This window comes from Ixodes scapularis, unplaced genomic scaffold (assembly GCF_016920785.2).
Source record: "Ixodes scapularis isolate PalLabHiFi unplaced genomic scaffold, ASM1692078v2 PGA_scaffold2__306_contigs__length_199485367, whole genome shotgun sequence".
Taxonomy (NCBI): Eukaryota; Metazoa; Arthropoda; class Arachnida; order Ixodida; family Ixodidae; genus Ixodes; species Ixodes scapularis.
The window spans coordinates 59,630,767-59,653,844 of record NW_024609857.1 but is presented as its reverse complement, the minus strand read 5'-3'; the positions used below and the strand labels follow the sequence as shown (position 1 = coordinate 59,653,844).

Below are 23,078 nucleotides of genomic sequence, written 5' to 3'. Positions count from 1 at the left end.
GATCCTGACACCACCAGCTGCATCGTTCCGACGGGCAGTGGAAAAGGACCGTTTTCGAATGACACTTTTTTTGCGCAAACTGTTAAGCGCCGTTTACACATACGCAACCGAGTAAGACTGAGCGGAACTGGTCCTAAGACGTCGCAAGAGGCTTGAAAACCGGTCTGGCCTCTCTCAGTCTTTGTTGGTTGCATATGTGTGAACGGCACTTTATGTTTACCACAAGAACCACAATAGAATCGCTTTCCACCATGCAACATACATCCAGCATTCCACTGTTTTCCACTGGTTCTGTCTCTTCTGACCACATGGGTTGGTCCGATAGTGTAGCAAACGCCACCGAGCAAATGCAACACGAATAGGTGCCAGCTGTTGTTGGAAGCTGTCAATTGACTGATTTAGTAACGCTGGGCTTGACTGGTTTGGCAGATGTTCAAACCGTGTTGCTCGATTTCAACACAAAACAGATTTTGAGAAAAAATATTGTAAACAAATGAATGATGACAATGACCAATGATTACACAATATAAAAGCAAACAAAAGCTTTTGATGATTTAGCTAGCTTTTAATAAAAATTATACATCCAATAAGTATTGCACCATTCCTCCACCAGGTCGAGGAATGGTGCAATACCTCGACCATCATGCATGCGCATGATAGTCGAACTTCAGCTGAACTTTGTCCCCAAAGTTTTGAAAAGTTGAATCGGGTTAAGCTTGAATTTCATTATGTTTGCGACACTCCTACTAAAAAGAATAGTGGTGTGAGCAGCATTTCATGCAGGGAATCACAGTACAGTAATACAAGCAAAAGTTTCGATTTATTCACATGTGAAACCTATTTACAACACCGCCTAACCTCTGACACCTTTGCCACCTCTCTTTTGTTTTACAGAGGCGAATACTGCTTCGAAATGAGCAGGAAAAATAAGTTATATCAGTCAGCAAAGGGCTGGTGGTTGTGATAATAAATAGATATGTACAAAAAAACAGAGTCCACATGTCCTGAAGCTTCTGCTATGCAGGGCGAGTAGTACACATTTCAAACACCAACAAAATGGCAGTTGTAAGAATTTTGGCAAGGCTGAGTGTGATACACACAAAAGTCTGTCTCAAGCTAGAATCTGGCTCGTCTGCAGAATGCCCTTGCAAAAAAAAAAGGCAACCACATCAATGTCCAACTCAACCCTCCAATATCATAATATACAGGTTGGGTTTTATATATCAAATATGCGGTCTGTTTGCAAGCCCATGTGAAAACATAACCCTAACTTATACATCGTAACCAAAATAAACTGAAGCATCTTTACACACCTTTGTTGATAAAGAGAAACATAAAACTCTAAAATCTTCCTCTTTAGCTCCTCCACATTTCATTACTTGAAAAATAATGTTTGTGAACACTCGATCAACGAAAGGGCACTGTTCAACCGGTGAACACTGAAGCCTAACAATGCGAAAATCTAAAACCAAAAAAGCAGCAGAAAAAAAAAAAATTGTGGCAAAATATATATATATTTTTTTTTTCGCCGTCCCTCTTTTTTGAGTTTCGATTTTTCATTGGCACACTTCGCGGCGACTCACCAGGCACATTATAATCCTCTTTTCCATCACAAAGACGTAACAACTCCCAAACAAACAATGCACAATTTCACTTGGATCTTGGTTCCTATGTTTGTTCTCTTACGCCCCCTATGCAATGCCGCCTCGCCGAGACGGCAAACAGATGGAGGTAATCTGGAATCCTGCTCGTCTCAAGGTGTTCCCCTCTATAAATAGCGCACAAACGTAATAGACTTTGCAGCACAAAGAAAACAGACCAAAAGAATTCTTGTAGCGTGCACACACAGCCAGCCCACAAGTACACACTGCCATTCCACATCCTAGAGCGTCTCAATCCGCAAACCCCCCGAGGGCTCTGCTTTCGTCAAGCCATGTAGATGAACTCGTTGATGTTCTCCTCGTCTCGCCGCATGTACTTGTGCTCTATGAGCCACTCAATCTGCTCCTTGATCATCTTCTTGGAAGGCAGGAACATGTTTTTCAATATTTCCACCAGTTCAGTTTGAAGCTGGGCATTAGTAATCCGCTTGCGCATCTTCATGATTTTAACAATTGCCTCCTGCAGGGAAAGGAAAAAAAAAGAGCAGTTCTGCATGAATCCACAGTAGGGACAACACCTTATCGGATCCTAACCTATCCCTGTATATCTTGCGCTTCATGGGGAGGAACCATCGCCAATGTCTGCTCCGAGAGTGACGTGCTCTTTTATTTTATACATGTGGAAGCCCTCTTACAAATGCAGCACGAGACTTGTGTGGTGTAACATAAAGTACCCGCAACTGCGGCCATCTAGTGGAAGCTGCACGAGACTTGTATAAGCAGCTGTCCTTAGTGCGTGCCGTTTATAAGGCGGTGCATCGAAGCAGCTGGTTTGGCTCTGTAGTAGTGTGCTCTCTTCACAATCGGCAAACCTGGGATTGAATCCTAAGAAAACTATGGCAAGTTTCGGGGATTTTCTTTTTCAAGCATTTAGCAATATCGACGATGAACACCTTACAATGCCTCACATCAACATTTTGAGTGTGGGGGAGAGAGCCTATAGACCTTTTTCATGACAAATGCCACCAAGCGGTGCTCCAGTCTTTGATGTTCCACAGAACTTGCAGTTCATAAAAAGAATGAACAAAGCCCACTTTAATACCGCTGCTTGAAATTTCATATAAACATTTAACCCCCGCCTCTCCAGGTGAACGCCAAAAAAACAAAGAAGCGCGAGACCTGTTAAAATTTTTCGAACATTTTTGTAACGCCGAAGGCCCTCGTTAAATCTCCAACCTCGTTGTCCGTGTAGCATTTATGCTTTCTAGCACTGGTGACATAAGCAAGCTCAACAGGCTCGCAAAGACGGTGCCGACCAGAAGTCGTTTGGGATGCAAGCGGCAGTTCATGTTTGTAAACAGCAAAACAATCTATAACTGCTGTCACTTCAAAAGGAACAATGCTCCGTGGCCCGATGTCCAACCGTGAAGGTCTCCGTGCATGCTCACCTGTGTCCTGAGTATCCTGAGCTGTACAATGCTCTCGTTGTCCTCCTCCTTGCTCTTCTCGGTGGAGAGCTGGAGTCGGCCAATCAGATTCACCTTGCCACGCTTCTGCACCTTGCCGTTTTTGCTGCAAGGAGGGGCACACTGCTCTGAGTACATTATTACAAGATAGATACCAAACTTTGAAGTGGGCAGGGGTATTTTGCACAATGCATATTCTTTTGTATTTGTATTTGATATCCAGTATGTAAAGTCCATCAAAAACATAATCAATCTAAACAAATCTTTTTAAAGGTCGAAACGAAGCTCAAAAGGACGAGTCCGCTCACTGGGCTTCTCCGAGCACAGAGGTGGAGTGTAAAGTACCTTAATTAAATACCTTGGTTCTTGTGAGCGTTCTCACATTGCCATAATAATCGTTGCTATTCTTGCTAACTCGAATAATCCTAGGCACTTGCATAATTTTCAACCGGTACTGCTGCACCATTTCAAATCTTCTCTTTTTTTTCTCAACCCTGTTCACATATAAAGAAGCTTATCTTCTATCTAAGCGAATCCTTTCACTGTACTATATTTCGCTCCAATGAATTCAAATCTGCAAAGATGGTTCACTTTTTCGTGGTGGAGTGGCAAGCTTACATGACTCCAAACTCCTGATTTATCCAGAACAGGGTGCCATCTTCAAAGTCCTTGGGGGACTTGGCTTCAAATCCACACAGCAACACCTGCCGCTTCAGTTTGGGGAATGCAACCAGAGACTGCAACAATAAATGCACCGCACTATAAGTAGGGTTTTGTGTTTTTGGTACACAGTGCAATCCACTTATAATAATACTGCATATAACAATGTACTGCTCGTAACGATCAGTCTCTAGAGTTTTTAGTTCAGATGCAACAATCATTGGTTATGATGATTGAATTCTCGGGTTTTTTCATTATCGTTATAAGGGGATTGCACTGTACTTATACCGATAAAGCTCGAAAGTAACCGCCAAACCGGTTCATCCAAATCACGGAAAACCAGAAAATTTTCAAGTGGGACTGTCCTTGAGTAAAGGGAAGCCAAACTTCACAGGGAGGTCTGTTCATCTACGGCTTTATCTTGTGGTGACCCAGAACAAAACCTACCGTAAAATACCGGGCAAGCGCCCACTCAAAATTTAGAGATAAATCGCGAAAAATGGGGGATGGGCGCTTGTCCGGTCATCAATTTTACATATCAATGTACTGTGCATATTTACTCGGATCTTACAAATTCAAAAATAAGCGCTTAATGTGGAATGGGCGGATGTGCGGTATTCTACAGTACAATGGACAAGGTGGCTTCTTTCTTCAGGAACACCACTTATATCTTGTTTCCTTCTATTGTTGACACTGGGAAATTTTCTAAATATGCATTCACATTCCCTGGAAGTTGGGGAACCCCATGCCCATGCCCGGTTTTCTTTAAAGTATGCCCCAGTAAACGCCGAGATTTTGTATGACGCTGGAAGACGCCAACTCTTTGAGAACAAATAAACCAAGAAAATACACTCCCGAATTAAAAGGAAACAAACCTCAAAAACAAGGAACGCTAGCTATAAGTTGTGGGTATTTATATCAGTGATGGCAATGGCAGCACAAAAGACGAAGAAGGAATCAAAAAGAAGACGAGAAAACACAAAATACCCAGAGAGTTCTCCTGAGTTCTGCGTCGGGTAGCTCCGTCGCTAACCGTAGGTTCTCGAAGGAGATGCGGTCGTATGGCCTCTGGTTCCAGGCAAACACCACAGCCATTTGGAAGGTGGTCACGTCCAGATCGAATTTGCCAACCTGGTTGCAGAAGGTTATCTGGAAAAGGGCACAGGATGGAATTCCAAGCCAGTCTCGTTAACACAACCATGTTTAAAACAGACATGTGCAGGCGGTGAGGGCCAAAGGAGATCGGAGAAATTGAGCAGCTTCGCTGACCCACAAGGACAAAAACAGGCCCGAGCGTACCGTTCCGTTGGACATGTGGTGGTACCACTGCAGTTTGCGGCCGCTGTGTTTCCGCCGGTAGAAGTCTTCCACCTCTGGGATGAAATCTTCGAGTTCGAGTGGGAGAGACACCTGAACCCGCTCGCTGCCACGGGCCCAAGCTCCGGCATTCAGGATCTTGATGTTGATGGAATCTAGAGAATGAGAGAGAGGCCCCGGTTCACATTCCGCCAGAATGCTCTCTCACATAAATAGATTGTTAAAGCAGAAATGCTATAGAGCAGACGGAATATGTTCTGCCAAGTCATCTCGCCAATGTTCAGCGGTAGCTCGCACGTTCCCCGCACTTATTTTGGGTACAGCATAATTGAACTGCTCAGAAATGTGCCTGGTGTGGCATACTTTCAGAAATACCTGACGAGCCTCACCTGACGCTTTCTGTGATCTATTAACGATGAGACAACAATATAAGTAATGGCTAATTCCAGAACAAACAATGCTTTTTAAAGCAGAAATGCTATAGAGCAGACGGAATAATATGTTCTGCCAAGTCATCTCGCCAATGTTCTGCGGTAGCTCGCACGTTCCCCGCACTTATTTTGGGTACAGCATAATTGAACTGCTCAGAAATGTGCCTGGTGTGGCATACTTTCAGAAATACCCGACGAGCCTCACCCGATGCTTTCTGTGATCTATTAACGATCAAACAACAATATAAGTAATAAGCTAATTCCAGAACAAACAATGCTCACAAGTATGATGAAAATTCACTTACCAGCTAGCAGCCCCTTGCTGTTCCTGTGGACATCCTTAAATTGCTGGTTGAGGTCTTCACTCACTTTGATGTCCTGAAACATCCTTGCAAGCTTGTTGACATAGTCGGCTGGCATGCCCACATCCTGGGAAAGAGGCAGAAACAAATTCACAATAGGCAGTTTTCGAATAGCACATGCTAAAGTTTTGCGTACGCAAAGAATAGCGTCATCACCACTGCGCATGTGCCAAAACCTAACTGCGGTTAATGCTATGTGCACGCTATTTTTCAGAAATTGCGCGCATATGCGAAGTGTCTTTGCACTCCTCCAAGGAGAATTTGTGATGAAAAGTTGGCTAAAGCCAAGACGAGCACAGTTAGAAAATAGCGGCTCCCAGGATCGCGACTGCGGCCGCTTTGGTGGCGTCGTGAGTGCGACGTCGACGGCATCCTTGCAATTTTCAAAACAGGACGACGTTGCACTCCTACAGGAGGTGCACGTCAGAAATGTTTTCGAAGACCCTGCAAGGTGAGCAACGAACGGCAAAAATTTGCTGCTTGCGACGCGTGAACGTTTCTCGGCGAAGGTGAGGCCTCTTTTGCCGAGGCGACGCAACAGGACACGATCAATTGACCATTCACGTTGATTTCTCATATTTAAACAAATCTAAAATGTTACTTTGAGAGTATAAAAACTTGTTTTTCCCTCCAGCTACAGCATTTCGTGTGTGAAATAAAAATTTTTATTGCATCTCGGTGGCGTTGCAAGCGCAAGATGCTTGGGCATCGCGGCAGAGAATAGCTATTCTAAAACACTCTTACGTAGTGTGCACTAACACAAGCGCTAGATTTAGCACTAGCGTGCGCTAAAATTGCGTATGTTATTCTAAAACTCTTTAATAAGATAACCTTTTCGCTTAAAGGTTCCACCAAAATGTTCTTCAACCTTTGTCTGCCACTAGGTGGATTGAGACATATGCTTGCAACTGTACAGTCCACTGCAGCATTAGAAGACTGTACCATTTACTAAAATATGTGGCACCAACTCGCCGCTGCACCATTACATAAGGTGACTATATTTTAGTCGCATAATCTAAGCAGGTAATGGACATGAGTGCTTCATCAGTGCTCAATTTGGATCTTATTCTAGTTACCATGACGGCAGGCACTTGGCTTTGGGCTGAAGTTCAATCACATGTTACATGCTGCAAGCAGACTGAAACCTGGCAGCTGCCAATGTCGATGTGGTTTTGAAAAGCATATATTTCACTGATAGATTATAAAGCATGCACATAGCTATGAAGGAATTGCAAAGATACCTGTGGTCGGGCTTTTAGCTTCTCCCCTACACTTTTACTGTTCTACAAACCTATTTCTTCATACTGTCATGAATGACAATTGATGAGGCAATGAAAACTGAAGCAAACTAAATGTTCAATAGGGCGAACTTGTCCCCAAAGCAAAATAGAAAAAATGACAGCATCTCCACGTGGTGAATGATGTTGATTGGGGTGAAGCTCCTAATCAACATCAGCTGATGTTGATTGGGAGTTGTTGATTGGGGCGAAGCTCCCAAAAAATCAGCTGATGGTGCTGATTTTTTTTTTATTGCTCATAGGTATACTCTGTTTCACCTTGTGTTGTACCGCAGGAAAGGCTAAACGCGCGAGCTCCTTCCTCTATGGCACATCTCGGCGGCACAAGCTCTCGTGCACCAAGGGCAGGTGCCAACGCTATGAGCTCGGGCTTCTAGCCTTCGCTGCGGTACAACGTAAGGTGAAACGGAGTATAGTGCTGAGTTCCGGGTTGCCTTTCGACTTCATTATTATTGCTTTATGGTCAGTGAAATGCAGAGCCAGTGGTTCTTCTAGCGGATCAGCTTGGATCCGCTAGAAGCCGTGGAAACGCATCTCCACCGCTTAAGTCAACGGTCCATGTCAGAAAGAGAATGTGTGGTATGGAACGTGGTTATATGCGCATTTGAGCATTTGACCACAGCGCCCTCTCGTCTATAAACCTTGAGCCAATGCAAGCAAAGTTTAACGCAATTATACACGCACTTGACCGCAGTGCCCTCTCCTGTATAGACGTGGAGCGGCTACATGCAAAGTTTTATCCATGACAGAAACCCGAGCTCTTCAATTACTACCACATCTCAGAGCCCCCTACTCGTCCCGCAGTCGCATGGCCGAGTGGTTTTAAGGCGATGGACTAGAAATCCATTGGGGTCTCCCCGCACAGGTTCAAATCCTGTCGACTGCGCAAACATTTTTTCTTTTTTTATGAAGACAGGTGGGATGGCAATCGATGAGAGCACGGACGCCGGACGGACAAGGCTAGACCCTAAGGAGCTTCGCCCCTAAAAAGGCTAGCGTCGATGGCGATGGAACAGCAAGATTGAACGCTGGGCCGAGACTATGTACAGGCGTGGTCTTCTGGAACAATCGGTGTATAAGGTTCGGCATGCAGAATATTCTAACCTCGAATAAGCAACAGGGTTCTTGAATTTATCAGAACACGACATACACAGAAACAACAAAAAGGTATAACCGCGGCCAGGTATCGAAGCTCGGCTCTCTGTGTGGGAGCCAAGTACGATAACCTTTCAGCCACGGGCACACTGCCTACTTGGCCAGCTGCGTGCACGGCAGTATAGCATTGGTGGCTAATTCCGTTCGCCCCCATGGCAGTAAAGGTAGATTGTAAATTAACTTTTCTTAGTAAAGCTCTAACGAAAGTAATTAACAATTCAGTATTCACCCTAAGCCATTCAACCATGTTCTCTTCCTTCTCACTGTCGGCAGAAGAGTCCAGGATAAGCCTCCGTGTCAGGTGGGCCTTGTGGTAGCGCATAAACACGTCCTTGTTCTGTACGTACCGCAGCACCAGAAGCTGGAAAGGAAAGCAAAGGTGGGAAAAATTGGTGGCCTCTTCTCAGCAGATATCTCCAAATCTTCACACTGGCAATCAACCCTAGGAGTAGCAGTATCTAGTTCATTTTTAGTCACAATGGCAGTGTGCATAAATGTGCTTGCAAGAAAAATTTTGCACTCATAAAAGCCAGCTTGGTCAAATCTACCATAGTCAGTGCTGGTTTTTGTAAAACATAGAAGTAGAGACGAGTTCTACTGACCACTTCCTTGAGCTTTGCCTCAATCTGGTCCGAGGTAAGCTTTTTGCTAAGAGGTGTCTTGCGCAGCAGCATGTCGCAGTAGTTCGCCAGAAGCTCGGGACAGCGAGACTCTGGCTGGGTCTTGTTGGCCACCCTGAAATCACCACCAGGAGAAATAAACAGTCCAACTCTAAGAATCATGGTGATCCACGTGAGAAGAGCTTTTTTAAAGAGGTTCTGACTCCTCAGTGTCATCTGTCGCTAAATGAACATGGGAACAATGAAGTTTTCAAACTGTTTCAACTTCTCACTCCAGCAGAAATCATTTTAAACAGATTTAATTATCCAAAAAGATACCTATTGTTGCAGTTAGGCCTGAAGGTGTGCAGGAAAGACATGCTCCAGTCCTGTCACAAGAGTGTGGGACAGTTTGTTACATTGTATGCACAAAACATAACAAAGGCAAAAGCCACAACTTGCTCTGAACTAAGAAAAAAAAATAAGTTCATCCTGCTGACAGGCGACGGGTCGATGCTCAGTACACAAGTACCTTTTCTGGAGAGTCAACCTGCATATATTGCCATGTGCATGATTGAGAAGAAATGCTTCTCCATGCATCTAGAAGTTTTGTGTTTATTCTTGCCCCGAGTGAAAAGATAAGGAGGCCAGAATGACCTTGCCTAGTCAGTTTTGCCCTAGCTAACTCCGAACATTCTAGGTCGAATATTCGAGATGACGAGTGTAGTCGATAAGCAGCCGAGAGTGGTATTGCCGATTCATTCGCTGATTCACTCTTGCATTAACCAGCTGTCACGCCGACGCACCGTCGCTCGCTGCCGCTGCCACTGACGCTCGCTGCTGCTTTCTCGGCGTTTGTTCTTCCTTTTGTTTCTGACACAAGTTTGCCGATTGAACCTTTATTTTCAGTTCATTATTCATTGTCTCGTCGCCTTCGTCCAGGACAGTATCAACACATACACAATGATTGCAATGGAAATGAGTCAGACAAACTTCAAATAAAACTTGAAGAACTTGGCAATTTGTGGCACAGCCTCGCAACAGATATTTGATAGAGTACCTAACCACTGAGAAAACATATCAGTACTGGATGACATATTCAACTCTGATACCCCTCTACACAAACAACACTACAAACAAGTGTGAAGGGAGGAGTGCATATGTCTAACCTGTTTATGCAGCATGCAGGGTATGCATAACTTGATTTCACCGTAAAATGAAACATCTCACCCTTTCTGCTTGGACGGAAGTTCTAGGCGGAACACAGAGGTATCATTAACGACTTGCTTGAATGCCTGGGATGAAGCAGCGGGTAAAAACACAAGAGCTCTGATGAAGGGGGACAGTTCAGTGAGAGGGGACTCAGTCATACCTTGTCTCTGGCGGTCAAGAACCGGGGGTCGTCGTTGAACGCCTCTTTGACTAGCAGGCTGAACCTCTCAAACAGGTCCAGCAGTTGTTCCACATACTTTTCAGAATCCTGCATGCACAAATTACCCAATCATGATTAGTCAAAATGATGCGTGCATGTAAAATAGAGTAAATACCATTTTACTGTTCTCTTCCATTACGGGTAAAAAATTGCTTATGAAGGGCACGATGACAGATCATTAAATATCATCATTATCGGAGCCCTCTGACAAAAAGTGTGGTAATCTCATGAACCTGTCTGAAGGACTCTTTGTGTTGCAGATGTGCCTCAACACTGCATAGCTCCCTCAACAGAGTGTCTATTGCCCAAATCGCTAAGACATGCAATGTCCTTCCAAAACTGGTCCCAGATTGAATCATGCTTACATGGGACTAGCCTTCAACTTGCGAATTGCCCAGCTCCCATGCCACCAAAGTAGGCAGGCACCAACGTCTCCCTTCCATCGGCCTCCACAAAACTATCATTGGTATGCCACAAGCAACATACGCGTGTCGCTTTGTCTTTAGGCCACCAGGCTCTGCTAATATATCTGATCCGCTCGAAAATGCTGGCAAGCGAACTTGCCGCGACAGCTTCATGTTTTAGCCGCCGGGTGTCGTTGACTTTGCAGAAGTCGCCAACACCTTTCTTACAGGGTGGTAGCTAATGCCGTCTAGCCTATATATCGTGATAGCAATCAAGGTGGCCAGGCCAACTGAGCTCTCTTGTCAATGCGATACCTGGCGCACAGCCACGTCAGGGCGTGTCCGACCCCGACCAAACGGAAACACGGGGCAGGCACCTGCGTGATGACGTCGGCCGAGGCGAGCATGTCTGCCAGACCCTGCGACTGGATGTGCTGCTCGAGGTCCCTGAGCATGGGCAAGACTCCGTCGGACACCCGGTCCATCAGAGAGAACATGAGCTGGAGGCGGGCAGTCTCCCCTGCCCGAATCATGCCAGGGCACTCTGCCAGGATGGACTCCCGGAAGGCAGTGACCAGCACCCCGACGCAGCACTCTGTCAGGGCGGGCACCGACCCGGAAGGCTGCGACTCAAGGTACTTGGCCGCACGCTGCTCTTCTTCCTTCAGCTTCTGGTCGGCATACCTGCGCCGGAAGAATGGCCGTCTCAGACCCTTCCGCATGATTCACCTCTGCTCCAGCCTCCGGTGAATGGTTCACGGAAGCCGAGAAGGGCAGTTGGCGACCCCAGAACAAGCTGTTGCTTCGCGCGTGTATATGATAGATGGAACAACGTCACAAACGAAAAGATTCAGACTTTAGAAAACGGAGATAGAAAAAGAAGGGGTGTGTGCCCTCGGATGAAAGCACCTATATATTTGAGCTGGTCGGAGCCTAAGCATATGACTGTAATCAGCCATGCATCCTGGTGCTGAGATTGCCCTTGGACACATGAAAATGTATTTTCTGCATTTTTTGATAATGACACCCGACGATTCTCTAGGTGTCAAGGAACAGCACCACAAAGTGTATTTCGATGTGTCCACGGCCTGTAATATTCGCTAACGTGCGGAACAAGTTTGTAGTGGGTGCCAAATTTTCTTTTTTAACTTAGGAAAACCATTTTAGTTGAGGAATGGCTAGAATAAGACACCACATAAAAAATGCTAGCTCCAACACAAAACCATCCGCTTCCCCCCTGCCATTTTCATAAAATACTTCGCAGCAACGCAACCTCTGCCTGCACCACCATTGCACTCTTTCCTCGTATTCAATGCATAGCACCAGTTCGTGTTGGTCTTATATAAACAGCTACTGCAACCTTAAAGACCGAGGACCAGTTCGCTTTTTTCCCTCACTTCCTCCTCTCTCCCCTTCTACCCTGTCCACCGGTGCCCGTTTCCTTCTGCCCCATGGCAAGGAGGATCTTCTGCCTTGCAGAATCTCAAGTCCGGTTGTCAGCCTTTAAGGGGACACACCCCCTGGGAGGGTCAACATTTGAACCCTTGGCTTAAAGTAATGAAATTAACCCCTTAACTGTTATTCATTTTTGGCATTTTTAACCCTAAACCTCTTCTTTTTTTTATCTTCCTATCTCATGATTTCAGTTACTCCAGGCATAAAGCCCTATTATGATTGAACGACAGAGCAAACAGAAACATTTTATTGGAGTCGATTGTAAATGCTTTGTTTTTGGGGACAAGTTCAACTAACTCGTACTAAAACAAAAGAATAAAAAACCCGGAATGAAAAGGAAGGCTGTCTGGGCCCCTAAGGCAACTTCGCGGGCATGTGATACAGCTCGAAACACGGAATTACACATAGAGCCTTAGTGGCCGAGCTCTCGTTGTCGACGAAATGAAGCATCCTCATGATTGAGCTGGTACCGGTTACCGCTCATCACTTCTCCAAAGATGGGCATGTGCAGAAGCTTGTTCTTCGACCAGTACCACTCTTGCTCCGGTTTTCGAACAATCCCTTGCAACAGCAGGAGCGACAAGAATGCCCGCATCTCCTCCGTAGTTGTTGGTACCCATTGCTTGAGGCGAGAATGCTCGCGGAGTTGGCTGGCGTTGAGTTTTTGCTCAGTGTATCGGTTGGTTTCCCTAACCATCAGCGAGACCAAGCCGTTGTCCAAGAAAGCTTCAAAGTACTCAAGCATGTCAGTGGTTGATCGAACCGAAAATGTCTTACCCGGCCTGCCGAGAAAAGGGAACCGAGGGGGTGCTGGTGCAGCACTGTTCATGACAATCTTCGACCACTGCCGAGCATTGGCAATAGCACGATCTGGATCGTCGTCGTCCTCCGCTTCGTCCGAGGAGCTGCTGAGTTCGACGTCATAATCACTGTCTTCTTCACTTGAAGAACACAAGTAGACGTCAGTGTCCATGTCGCTATCGAAGTCTTCCTCAAAAGAAGCTTTTCTTTTCCCTTTGGATAGGCCCGGGCTACACAAATCACCACCAAAACAAGAAAAAGACAAAACACAAACAAAACGGATGCAAAATTGCCGTTCCTGTGCTGCCATCTGTCGGCAGCATCTCAAACTGCGTTATGAACGAGCCTGGGTCGTCTAAAACGGCGAAGGGACGAACGACGCAGGACAGACGAGCTACAGTCGTCCTAAACGGTTTGGGCACGGCTCGAGATGGACGAGCTAGGCTCGTCCAAAACGGTTAAAGGGTTAACAGGGTAGCCTGGCAGTCATGCTAGAGGGTGCATAACAAAATTTCAGGTCTGTCGGTTAAATGGGAAGAAAATTGAGCAGCTTCTATCAGCAACATGCCTACATTGTTTAGTTATTCTATCGTCGGAAAACTATCACAACATTCAAGATTTTTATTTGCTAGCTTTTGCTTAATCAGATGGCATCCACATAACTACCTCTCAAAAGCACAATTGTCAATTATCGAAGCAAAGAAAAAAAAAAAGAAAGGGATGAGATGGAAGAGTTGAGAGGTTGTTCCACACCTCATGTAACTCTGAACGCCGTTCTCCTCAAGGAACTGGGGCGCCTGTGCCCGGTAGAACTGCCGGGTGGCGTCGATGTAGGCCCGCTCAAAGTTTTCCCGGTAGATCTGCAACTTGTCCTCTGGGTTGGAGCACAGGTTCACGTAGGACTCTCGCACCCCGACCACCAGCTGGGAGTCAAAGGCCTCCCCCATGCGCTCTGCATGCACCAGCTTCATGGCGCTGGCTTGCAGGCGGCCCTGCACACGAACAGAACCCCCATGGCGCTTGTGGAATGCGTCTCGAGATGTGCCAACGGTGCACCTGTATTTACCTCCCGTAATATCCCAAAAAATAACACCCCTATTTTCGGCGTGATTTACTGTTCTTTTTGAAAAACTCTGAAAGATAGCCCATGTCTAATAATTGCAATGCCTGAGCCAATGGTGGCCTCGGCTGACTGAAGAGAACAGTCATCTAATGCTTCATCGGCCCCCAATGTAATAACAATTTTGACCAATCACAAAATACAAAAATTGAATTTTCTTAATTTTTCTTGATTGCACACGAAGTTAGCCCACTCTTCATTTTGTATGAAAATGGTTTGGTTCATATGAGGATTAAGGTGTAAAATGTGAGCTCAATATTTTCGCGGGCACCATATTTTGCGGTTTAGGTCAAAGTTGAAGCTTTGGAATAATCTTCGCGACATGGAGATACACCTTAAAGGAGTCATGAAATGCTTTTCCAACTTTTTCCTGTCTAGCTTTCCTCCGCAACTCATAAATCGAGCATTCTTCCAAACAGTTCAAGAAGATGGAAAGGCGGGAGTCCCCTCTTGCTCGGACTCTCGTTTGTGTACCCAGACACAGCCACTCTCCCCCACACAGAGCCAGTAAGCACACAGAGCCAGTAAATGTGTACACCAAATTTTGTGCGCTGTTAACTGTTCAGTTGTTTAATAACTAGGTAGAGTAACCAACACAACAGTAACCTTCTCTTTATCTGCAAAACTTCTATTCAGTGCCTCTACTATAACGAAATGGATAGTAAGTTCTCAAACAGGGTTTCTAGAAACACAGGGGTTTCCTAGAAGACCCTTTATGGATTTCCTAGAGTACCCTTACCGGTTCCCTAGAGTGCCCTCCTAGAGCACACTTATAGGTTTCCCCATCTTCTAAATTTTCTCAACCATCCCCATTCCTAAGTAACGTGCTTTTCCAGTTTAAGCACTCATTGATGCATAACCACGAGCCAAACATTCCATAGTACGTTCGTTATTGTTTAACAACTCTTGCACAGTTTTAATGTGTCAATGCCGACACCAGGAGGGGTCCCTCAGCCATTAGGGCAGGAAAGGGTTCCTCCAGATTGAAAAGTTAGAAAATCCCAGGAATGGATCGCCTTGTTATTGTAGAGACACGAAATGACAATAGGAAGGCATAAAACGAATTCCATTGTATGGAGAAAGGAAGTCACGTTCTTCAATAAATGTTGCAAGTCAGAAAGTTTGAAACCCAACCAGTGGTGCACCGACGGGGGGGGGTTCAAGCCCCCACTTAAAGCAATTTTTTTTTTATTAGACGTTGAAGGTTGGTAGGGTGAGAGAAAAAAAAAAGACATTTCTGCCTGAAGGGTCAGAACCTTTCCGAAGTTCAGTCTGCTCACTCCATTCGCTATCATCGTCGGAGTTTTAGACATATGTGAGAACATGCTATTCCTCATTATGGCTAGTCAGCAAACATTTGTAGCAATTTGTTCTGTAGCACAGAAAGCGGGTGTAGAAGAAAATAGTCCTGGGACAACTGATCCCAAGTGCAAAGTAGAAAAAAAAAAAAAAAAAAAGCCACAATCAAAGTAGAAAATGAAGATTATTTTTTCTATGCTTTTTTACTAAGTGAACCAATCATTCCATACTCTTACTAAACAAATGCACCACCTATTATACCTGTGTACTTACCGTATTTACTTGAGTAGTAGCCACACTATTTATGAACAAGGCCCTTGTGTCTACTTTTCCGCAAAGCACATATACAGCCAATCATCGCATTGCGCATAAATAACATAGCGAATAACTAGATCAAGAACACGATTCTCTATACAAATGCAAACTTCACAGATGGTATCATCGCACAAAGACATTATCTCTGTCCTGTAAGCCGCTGGAATCATGCTGTCGATCACGGTGATTGGCAGTCCGCGTGCTCCGCATGAAAACAAACCCTCAGGTTTTCATAAAAAGTGTGGCTATTACTCGAGTAAATACGGTATTTACAACAAAATTTTGCTTAAAAAGTCGCTTTGGCATTCAATTTAAGAGTGTGGCAGCCTTCAGATTCTTGCCGTATATTTCATAGGCTTCATTTTGATTCAATAAATGTATAACTAATGGATGAACATTTGGGACCTGCTAATCTGGAACAGGTGAGTGAGGTGTTTCAAATGTTATAATAAGTGTTGCGGGGACAAACAAGCAGGTGCAGTGGAAGTGCCAAGTATTTTTCATTAATTTAATAATTTAATACATTGTTTAGATAGAAGTTCTTACTCAATAAGGCTTTTAAAGTTTAGGTTTCCAATTTCTTCTGATAAAAGTCACCTCCCATCTTCAATCTTATTTTTCGTCGGGACACATCCACAGCTTGCATGCATTTCTTCTCCACTTTCCCCCCTCTTAAACATAACAAACAATTAAAAAAAAAACTACACAAAACAGGCAGGCAGAAATGCTGTGCTCGACCACACAAGCATGTATAGACGCTTTGCAGCAGCTGTGCATGGACGCCGCCATAACTGACCTTCAGTTTTTGTTTCCTCTTATTTCGTTTGTTTCACTTCATCATTACTATAGCAGGTTAGGTTATTGCCACATTAGATTCAGCTGTGTCCTTTTCTAAAGCATCGGTCTTTGTAGAGGATCGTCAACTAGCGTTTCAGTTGCTCGGCATCTCGGTAAGACAAGAGAAGGTCAGCAATGGCGGCTGTAATTTGGCGCGTGTGTAAAGCGTCTATATAGTTGACGAGGTTTTCAATTCTTGAAATCTATTGAGGGGGACGGTGAGAGCTGTCGCCAGGTGTGGGGATTGCCAAAGCAATTTGGCGGTTCATGTAAAGCTATCAGATGCTACCTGTTTCAAAGAGACCGACAACTAGATGTTCGCATAGGCCAAAATTTAGAAGCCCGGCCCAGCTTGAAAGTCAATTTTCATGGGCCCGCTGAGGCCTGCTCTATTTTTGCCAAGGCAGCTCACTTGCCACTGCTACACATGTTGATTAGTACAGTACTCAATAGTCAATGCAATAAGCATCCTTTTATTTTTTGCTGCTATTATTAGTCAGACAAATCTGTGGGCCAATGGTCGGTCACAGGTTAAGAGTGAAATGGAAGCTCCTCCCACGTCTCTCCCGTTTGGCAAAGCGAACGCTGCAGAGGAGGCGACCTCCTCTCCAGTTTTCCTTCTGCTGAAGTGGAAAGAGGTGGGAGGAGCTTCCACTTCCCTCTTTACCTGTCCCTACTTATAAATAACTCAACAAAAAACAAAACACCATTTTTTTTTTTCTTTTGAGGCCTGTCAGTGCCGGGCCTTTTCCAATCCCTGAAGCTACTCATCCGAACGACCTCGGGATCTACACCGGCAAGTCAGTACGTAGGACTATTTCGGTATCATTATCCTTTTGTTGCCCAAACTTGTGTGCTGAAGTCATCAGATTAAATTATAATTTATAATTATTTAAGAGTAACATTTTAAATGTTTTTTTGTCCTTCTCTCTGGGTATTTAGGTCAATAATTTTATTAATTTTCAGATAGTAATTACATTACTGGAAGTTTTCTTGTTTTTTTTTTTCAATACCTAATTACTTTTGTCTCTAGATAGCAGAGTTTTCTTCTCGTACATGAGGGCCATGGGAGGTGCGGCCATGCACCTCCCATGGCCACACTGGAAAGACACGTAATTGGCACTGATAGCTCGCATTGGATTGCACGAGCCGTAGCTTTTGTTGTCTCCAAAGTTACATGAAATGGAGTATACTAAGACCTACGCTTCACCAATTTTGCGATTTTAAAACAATCGTTTACAATTTGTCCCACAAAAGATTCACCACATGGTAACTACACCACGGATTGTAAAAATTTGTACAGGCGAAATAATTCCGAAACTGGTTGATTTCGGGGTTGCACATGCAGCATGGCAATCTCAACACAGCACATTGAAGTTCGCATAGCTTTTCTAACCCTTCTTCTTTGCCCGCGCCTCGCCGCCGCCGCCCCCCCCCGCCGCCGCCGCCGCCGCCCCCCCCCCCCCCCCCCCCCCGTTCCCGCTGCCCCCCCTACCCCCTACCCCGACGAAAATCCTGAGTGTGCCAATGAACCCAACCAAGAATGTGGAGATAAAGAACTCTCTTTGTGAAAAATAAACAATGCAAGATTAGGTGTGCTCCACTACAAACAGAACAAGCACCTTGCTCTGCATGGTAGGATGGTGTTTCTAACGAAGGGGGGGCACACCCACCTTGATGGTTGAGAAGATGCTCTGGTTCCAGGTGTCGAGCATGAGCTTGCGCACCAGGCCTTCCTCTGCCTTCTTGGGGCTCTTGCCCGCAAGCACCGTCTCCAGCTGCCCAAAGGGCATGGGCAGGTAACTGCACTGGACAAAGAACTTGCGCCACTCCCTGATGTAGGCATTCAACAGGGCCTGGTCCTCCTGGTGCTCTAAGACACGCTGCAGGGACACAGATATTGGCACGATTATCACATTTGCCGGACTATAGTAGCATACTATACATGCTTAAAAGTTGTAATTTTATGTGGTGCGGTCCATCTACAGGTGCGGACTACACACAGTTGTTTTTTTTCTAGAAATTTTGTTATGGCGAGATGTGACGGATTTTGTCGATGACTGAGCATGTTAATGATGATTTGGTGTAAGATATAAGCTTGTTTGTGAGCTCATAAAAAAGGCATATGTCAAGGTGTGTTGTGCAGGAAAATGTCTAAAATGTGGAATATGTATAACACGTGCCAGGGGCAGACTATAAAAAAACTTTTTTTTTTCCACAGAAGTATTTTTTGCAAACTATACACGAAACACCATAATCACCATCATCAAGTAGATTGCCTTAGGTCTCCAGCAGGCGGTTCATGACGAAACAGCCCAGAAATGTTGTAGTGAAGAGAATGAGAAGACCAGGTGTGATGGAGCCATTAATTAAGTTATGTAACAATGTCAAGGTTTCGTGGAATCAGTGTCACTAACCGTCATTGGTTCCTCACGGTCATTAAACGTAAATGTGCAACAACTCCGTGCTGCAATGCCTTTCAAAGTGGGGTCTCAAGATGTCTGCATAATTTGTTTCTTAACAAAAAAAGGGGTAAATACTACATGCGACCACTAATAAGGCAAAGTACCTTTAAACAAAAGCATGGTTTCTGTCTGAAAAAAATGGCTCATTAAAAATAAGTACCTTCACCTGGGTATGTCCTTCTGATATGATTAAGGATCAGGAGAGTACCACTTGCCCTTTACTCCTAATTCCATTTTTCAACTGTCACATGCTGCACAAAATATGTCTGGTCCCCTAAAAAAGATCACAAAGAATATTCTTCCCATAATATCCCTCCCGAAAGATGCCCCATCCCCGAAAGATGGCCCAACCCTATTTTTGGCATGATTTGCTATATTTTTCAGAAACACAAAAACATAATCCACTTTCAATAGTAGGTAAGCGGTGTTTGGCAACTTCTGGTTCCTTCAAAAATTTTGTTTAGCTGTTGACAAACGACAACGATGATTCGAGAGCTGTCTAAGCACGGTTCTAAAAACTATAGTCTGGAGGTTTCAGGACCATGCTTGCACAGGCTTGCAGCTCATTGTCGCTGTTTGTGAACTGTGAAACAAAATTCCTAAGGAACCGGAAGTTGCCAAACGCCGGTCACCTATTGCAGGACCCCTAGCCAACGGTGACCTTAGGAAAACGGTGTTAATTAACTACGGCAGGAGCTAAGCAAATATTGCTGACTGGGAAGGACATTCATCTTTGGTTTATTGCCCCTTCCCGTGATCACAAGTTTCGAGGGTCACAAAATCTAAAATCAGCATTTTTTCAACTTTTTTTTATTTCTTTTATGCCACATTGAAAGTTAGCTAACCCTTATTTTCATCCTATTTGCTATCGATTTTAGGTGGGCTATGTCTCGGGATATTGCGGTACGCAACTTAGCTTAATTCCACATATAAATATTTACAAGCTCTGCTAATTTCGAAACATTCGACTTGAGAAAGATGATACAGCAGAGACAGTATTCTCTTATAATGCAGATACTTCACATATTTTTGTTTTAAACCCTACATTGGTTTTCTCACCCTCTGCGCAATGCTGATAAACTCCAGGATATCCTCCTGAAGCGCAGCATAGAGTTTGGATGGACCTCGCTCATCCCACAGACACACGGCATGAATGTCCCTACAGACATGGAAGGAAAAGAAAGGCAAACAAAGTTAGTGGAAACCCATGAGCTTTTTTTTGTGAGACACTAACAGACGAGTCAAGTGAAATCACGGGACCACTAAGTTACGCGCAAAACCCATGCATAATCAGAACGGTGGAAAGGTTCAGAATAAGGATTGTCAATTTCTCCAAAAAGTAAGCTTTCTGAAGAAGTTTGGATCTACTAACGACTCAAAATACGGAACATCCACTAGAAGAATTTCCCAATGAAGAAACGATCAAAAAGTTTAAACCCTTCACCGAGCACTCTGGAGGCTGAAATAAAATCTTGACACTAAAACATTCCTCAGACAAGCAATGACTCGCGTTTTTAGCCAAATGTAGACAATGGAATGACAAGATCATCATATTTGCTTTAGTCTGGACCCCATTTATGATATGACATTAGAATGGCTTAATCTAGAAAGTGATCTGTCAACCAGATGTAATGCATTTTTCCTGTAGATTTTAGATTGTCACCACAGCCTCCAATAATTCTATACTGATAAACTTACACGACCTCACTTGCACCCCCTCACATTTTCTTCGTTAATATATAGCTGTCCCAAACCTCATAACTAGACCTATCAGAAAAGAAACTGCAATTCCTGCTACCAACTTGACTACAGTAATATCGCGAGAGATGCAAAATACCCGAAAGATAACCCGCCCCCTATTTTTGGCACGATTTGCTATTTTTTTAAAAAACACCGAAAGATAGCCCATTTGTACTAATTGCAGGGCCATGGCCACCTTGGCAGAAATGGCATTACTTAGCCAAGACGGGAGGACCGTCGTCTTTGGGTCATGGCCCCTCCCTTGTAATCACAAGTTTTGCAGGTCACAAAATCTAAAACTAGAATTTTTTTCAACTTCTTCTGACGGCCCAGCGAAAGTTGGCCCAGTATCTCTTGGGAGTTCGGTAAGCTGGCTGCCTGGTATCCTGTGTTCGAAGAGGCCCCTATTCGGAAGAAAGTTTACTGTATGCTGTCACATTTGCTGAAACCTTCTGTGTCACTCTTTGCAGAAGCAAGCTTGTTGTTTGTCGCCAAAGCGACAGAAATCTCACTCGGAGATAACACATAACAAGGACTCATTAGCGCCTCTATGAAACACTATTTCCTCAATGGGGCAAATAATTTACCATGTCAGAAGAATGATGGCTGAACGCTCAAACTCGTGCTTAGGCTGGTGCAGTGACATGGCGGGATCAGTGGCCAAGTGTGCTAACACACTTGTCCACAGAGCTTGTGGAGCAAAAGCTGGCACTGCAGAACCCAGGAACACTGGGTTCCATCCCTACCCCCTGCCCATTTCGATCTGAATGAGTATCATACCTGCATGCAGTCGTATATTGTTACAGACCCCGGGCTAGCGGTGGTACTGCACTTGCTAAATTTCGCATCTACAACAAAGACACCAAACGCCTATGGGGGTTGACTAAATTCCCAGTGTCTAAACATACACAGGACACAATTACTTAACCTTTACAGGGACACGAGAAGAAAACAGAAAAAGCATGTTTATCACGCGCTCACCAGAACAAGCCCTGCCATTCGGTTCTGGTGATTGGATCCTGGTGAAGCAGCTTCAGTATCGTCGGCCGCATCTTCGGCCACCGTTCGTCAAATTGCAGCTGAGATTTTTCCTGGAAATAAAGTTGAGTGTTGCAACCTCATCCTGAACTACACACGCCAACAAACCGAAAACACAGCCACGGACACTCTATGACATCCGGATTATTAGCAGTAAGCACACAAGAAAGCAGCAGAACTTAAAGAACGTGCGATCACCAAATGGCAAGAACATTTGCGAGTTATTGGGAGCTGACTTTTGCACGGAGCTGAACACTAAACACCTACTCCTAAATGCAAAATAGAAAGAAATTTCGAAAGACGCTCGACGTCAATTATAAAAGTAATTTAGGAAAAACTTCGGGTGAACGCTGAAGAGAAAGCAAAAGCTGAGATTACTGAGTCACAATCGTAAAAGGCCGCCGAGACGCGAGAGTTTGGTGACAGTTGCTGCGCACCATCTCACCAAAATAGACCCGCTCACAGCGCAACCTCAGGTCCGTTTCCGTTGCGAAAACAATACCAAGCGCCAGCCAGGTACCGAGAATCCGATCTGAACCGGGATCCCCTTTGTGACGCAGGGCAGGAGAGTTACTGCAGTCGATCTTGAGCAATAAATCGCCAGACTTTCCGATCGCACTTCCTTTATCGAAACGCTACAGAGGTTACTGCGCGAGTTGGCGTGTTATCGGTTCGCGAGAGCCCAAGTTTTACGGTCCCTTGTGGTTTCGGCGAGAGCGTCACGCACATTTTTTTGTGGTGTTGGTGCTTGCAATAATCAGCTGCCGTTGCTTTTTTGGGTGTTTTAAACCTAATACGACCGGCATATTAAGAGTCGCTGTCTTTTGGTACGTGGCGTTGCGGTTATAATGTTCGAGGAACCGCACACGGAACGCCCTGTCAACACGACAAACGGTAGGAGAAAGGTGGTGGATCTTTCTGGCGTGGGATTATTTTTAAATTGAAGAGGGCAGGAGCATTACAGACCTTTATCGCAGCCGCCATGCTAGCAACTACTGCTGATGTCCATTGGTATTACTGGAGCGCTGAACGGGTTATATCATTTTTATTTCGGAAAGAGATGCTGGGCTCGCGGCCATGGATAGACACCTATGTAGTCCCATGGAAAAAAGTGAGAGTTACCGCAATCTTACAGTGTAGAACGAATATATTCAATTTTAAAAGCGTGAATTAAAAATTAAGTTGTGATTTGTTTAGGTTTATATCCCTGAACCTTATTTAATCCTGAAAAAAATTAAAACGCGCAGTTCTAGATGTAGGTGTCAACCAATGGCCGTCACCAC

General features: G+C 44.7%; 1 protein-coding gene across 2 annotated transcripts; it reads right to left on the bottom strand.

Annotated features, from left to right (window-relative positions):
- Positions 1-801: 801 nt before the first annotated feature.
- Positions 802-22,819, bottom strand: LOC8043695 (cullin-5). Of its 2 annotated transcripts, none has more exons than XM_029987479.2 (16): positions 22,762-22,819; positions 21,739-21,848; positions 20,077-20,176; positions 18,226-18,435; positions 13,735-13,973; positions 11,103-11,409; positions 10,262-10,369; positions 10,120-10,184; positions 8,893-9,025; positions 8,520-8,651; positions 5,781-5,904; positions 5,027-5,199; positions 4,715-4,876; positions 3,686-3,804; positions 3,050-3,173; positions 802-2,121 (listed from the first exon to the last, which is right to left on the bottom strand). In XM_029987479.2, the coding sequence occupies exons 1-16, from the start codon at positions 22,777-22,779 to the stop codon at positions 1,927-1,929; spliced, it is 2,319 nt and encodes a 772-aa protein (XP_029843339.1). In that variant the 5' UTR covers positions 22,780-22,819; the 3' UTR covers positions 802-1,926. The 2 variants fall into 2 exon arrangements, with proteins under 2 accessions (XP_029843339.1, XP_040078105.1); XM_040222171.2 differs by lacking the exon at positions 22,762-22,819 and adding an exon at positions 22,233-22,251.
- Positions 22,820-23,078: the final 259 nt, after the last annotated feature.

Coding starts and splice junctions, on each gene's coding strand:
- LOC8043695 (XM_029987479.2), bottom strand. Junction 11,410..13,734: donor GGCGTTCAGAGTTACATGAG/GTGTGGAACAAC, acceptor CTTCCGGCGCAG/GTATGCCGACCAGAAGCTGA. Junction 2,122..3,049: donor TCAGGATACTCAGGACACAG/GTGAGCATGCAC, acceptor CTTTCCCTGCAG/GAGGCAATTGTTAAAATCAT.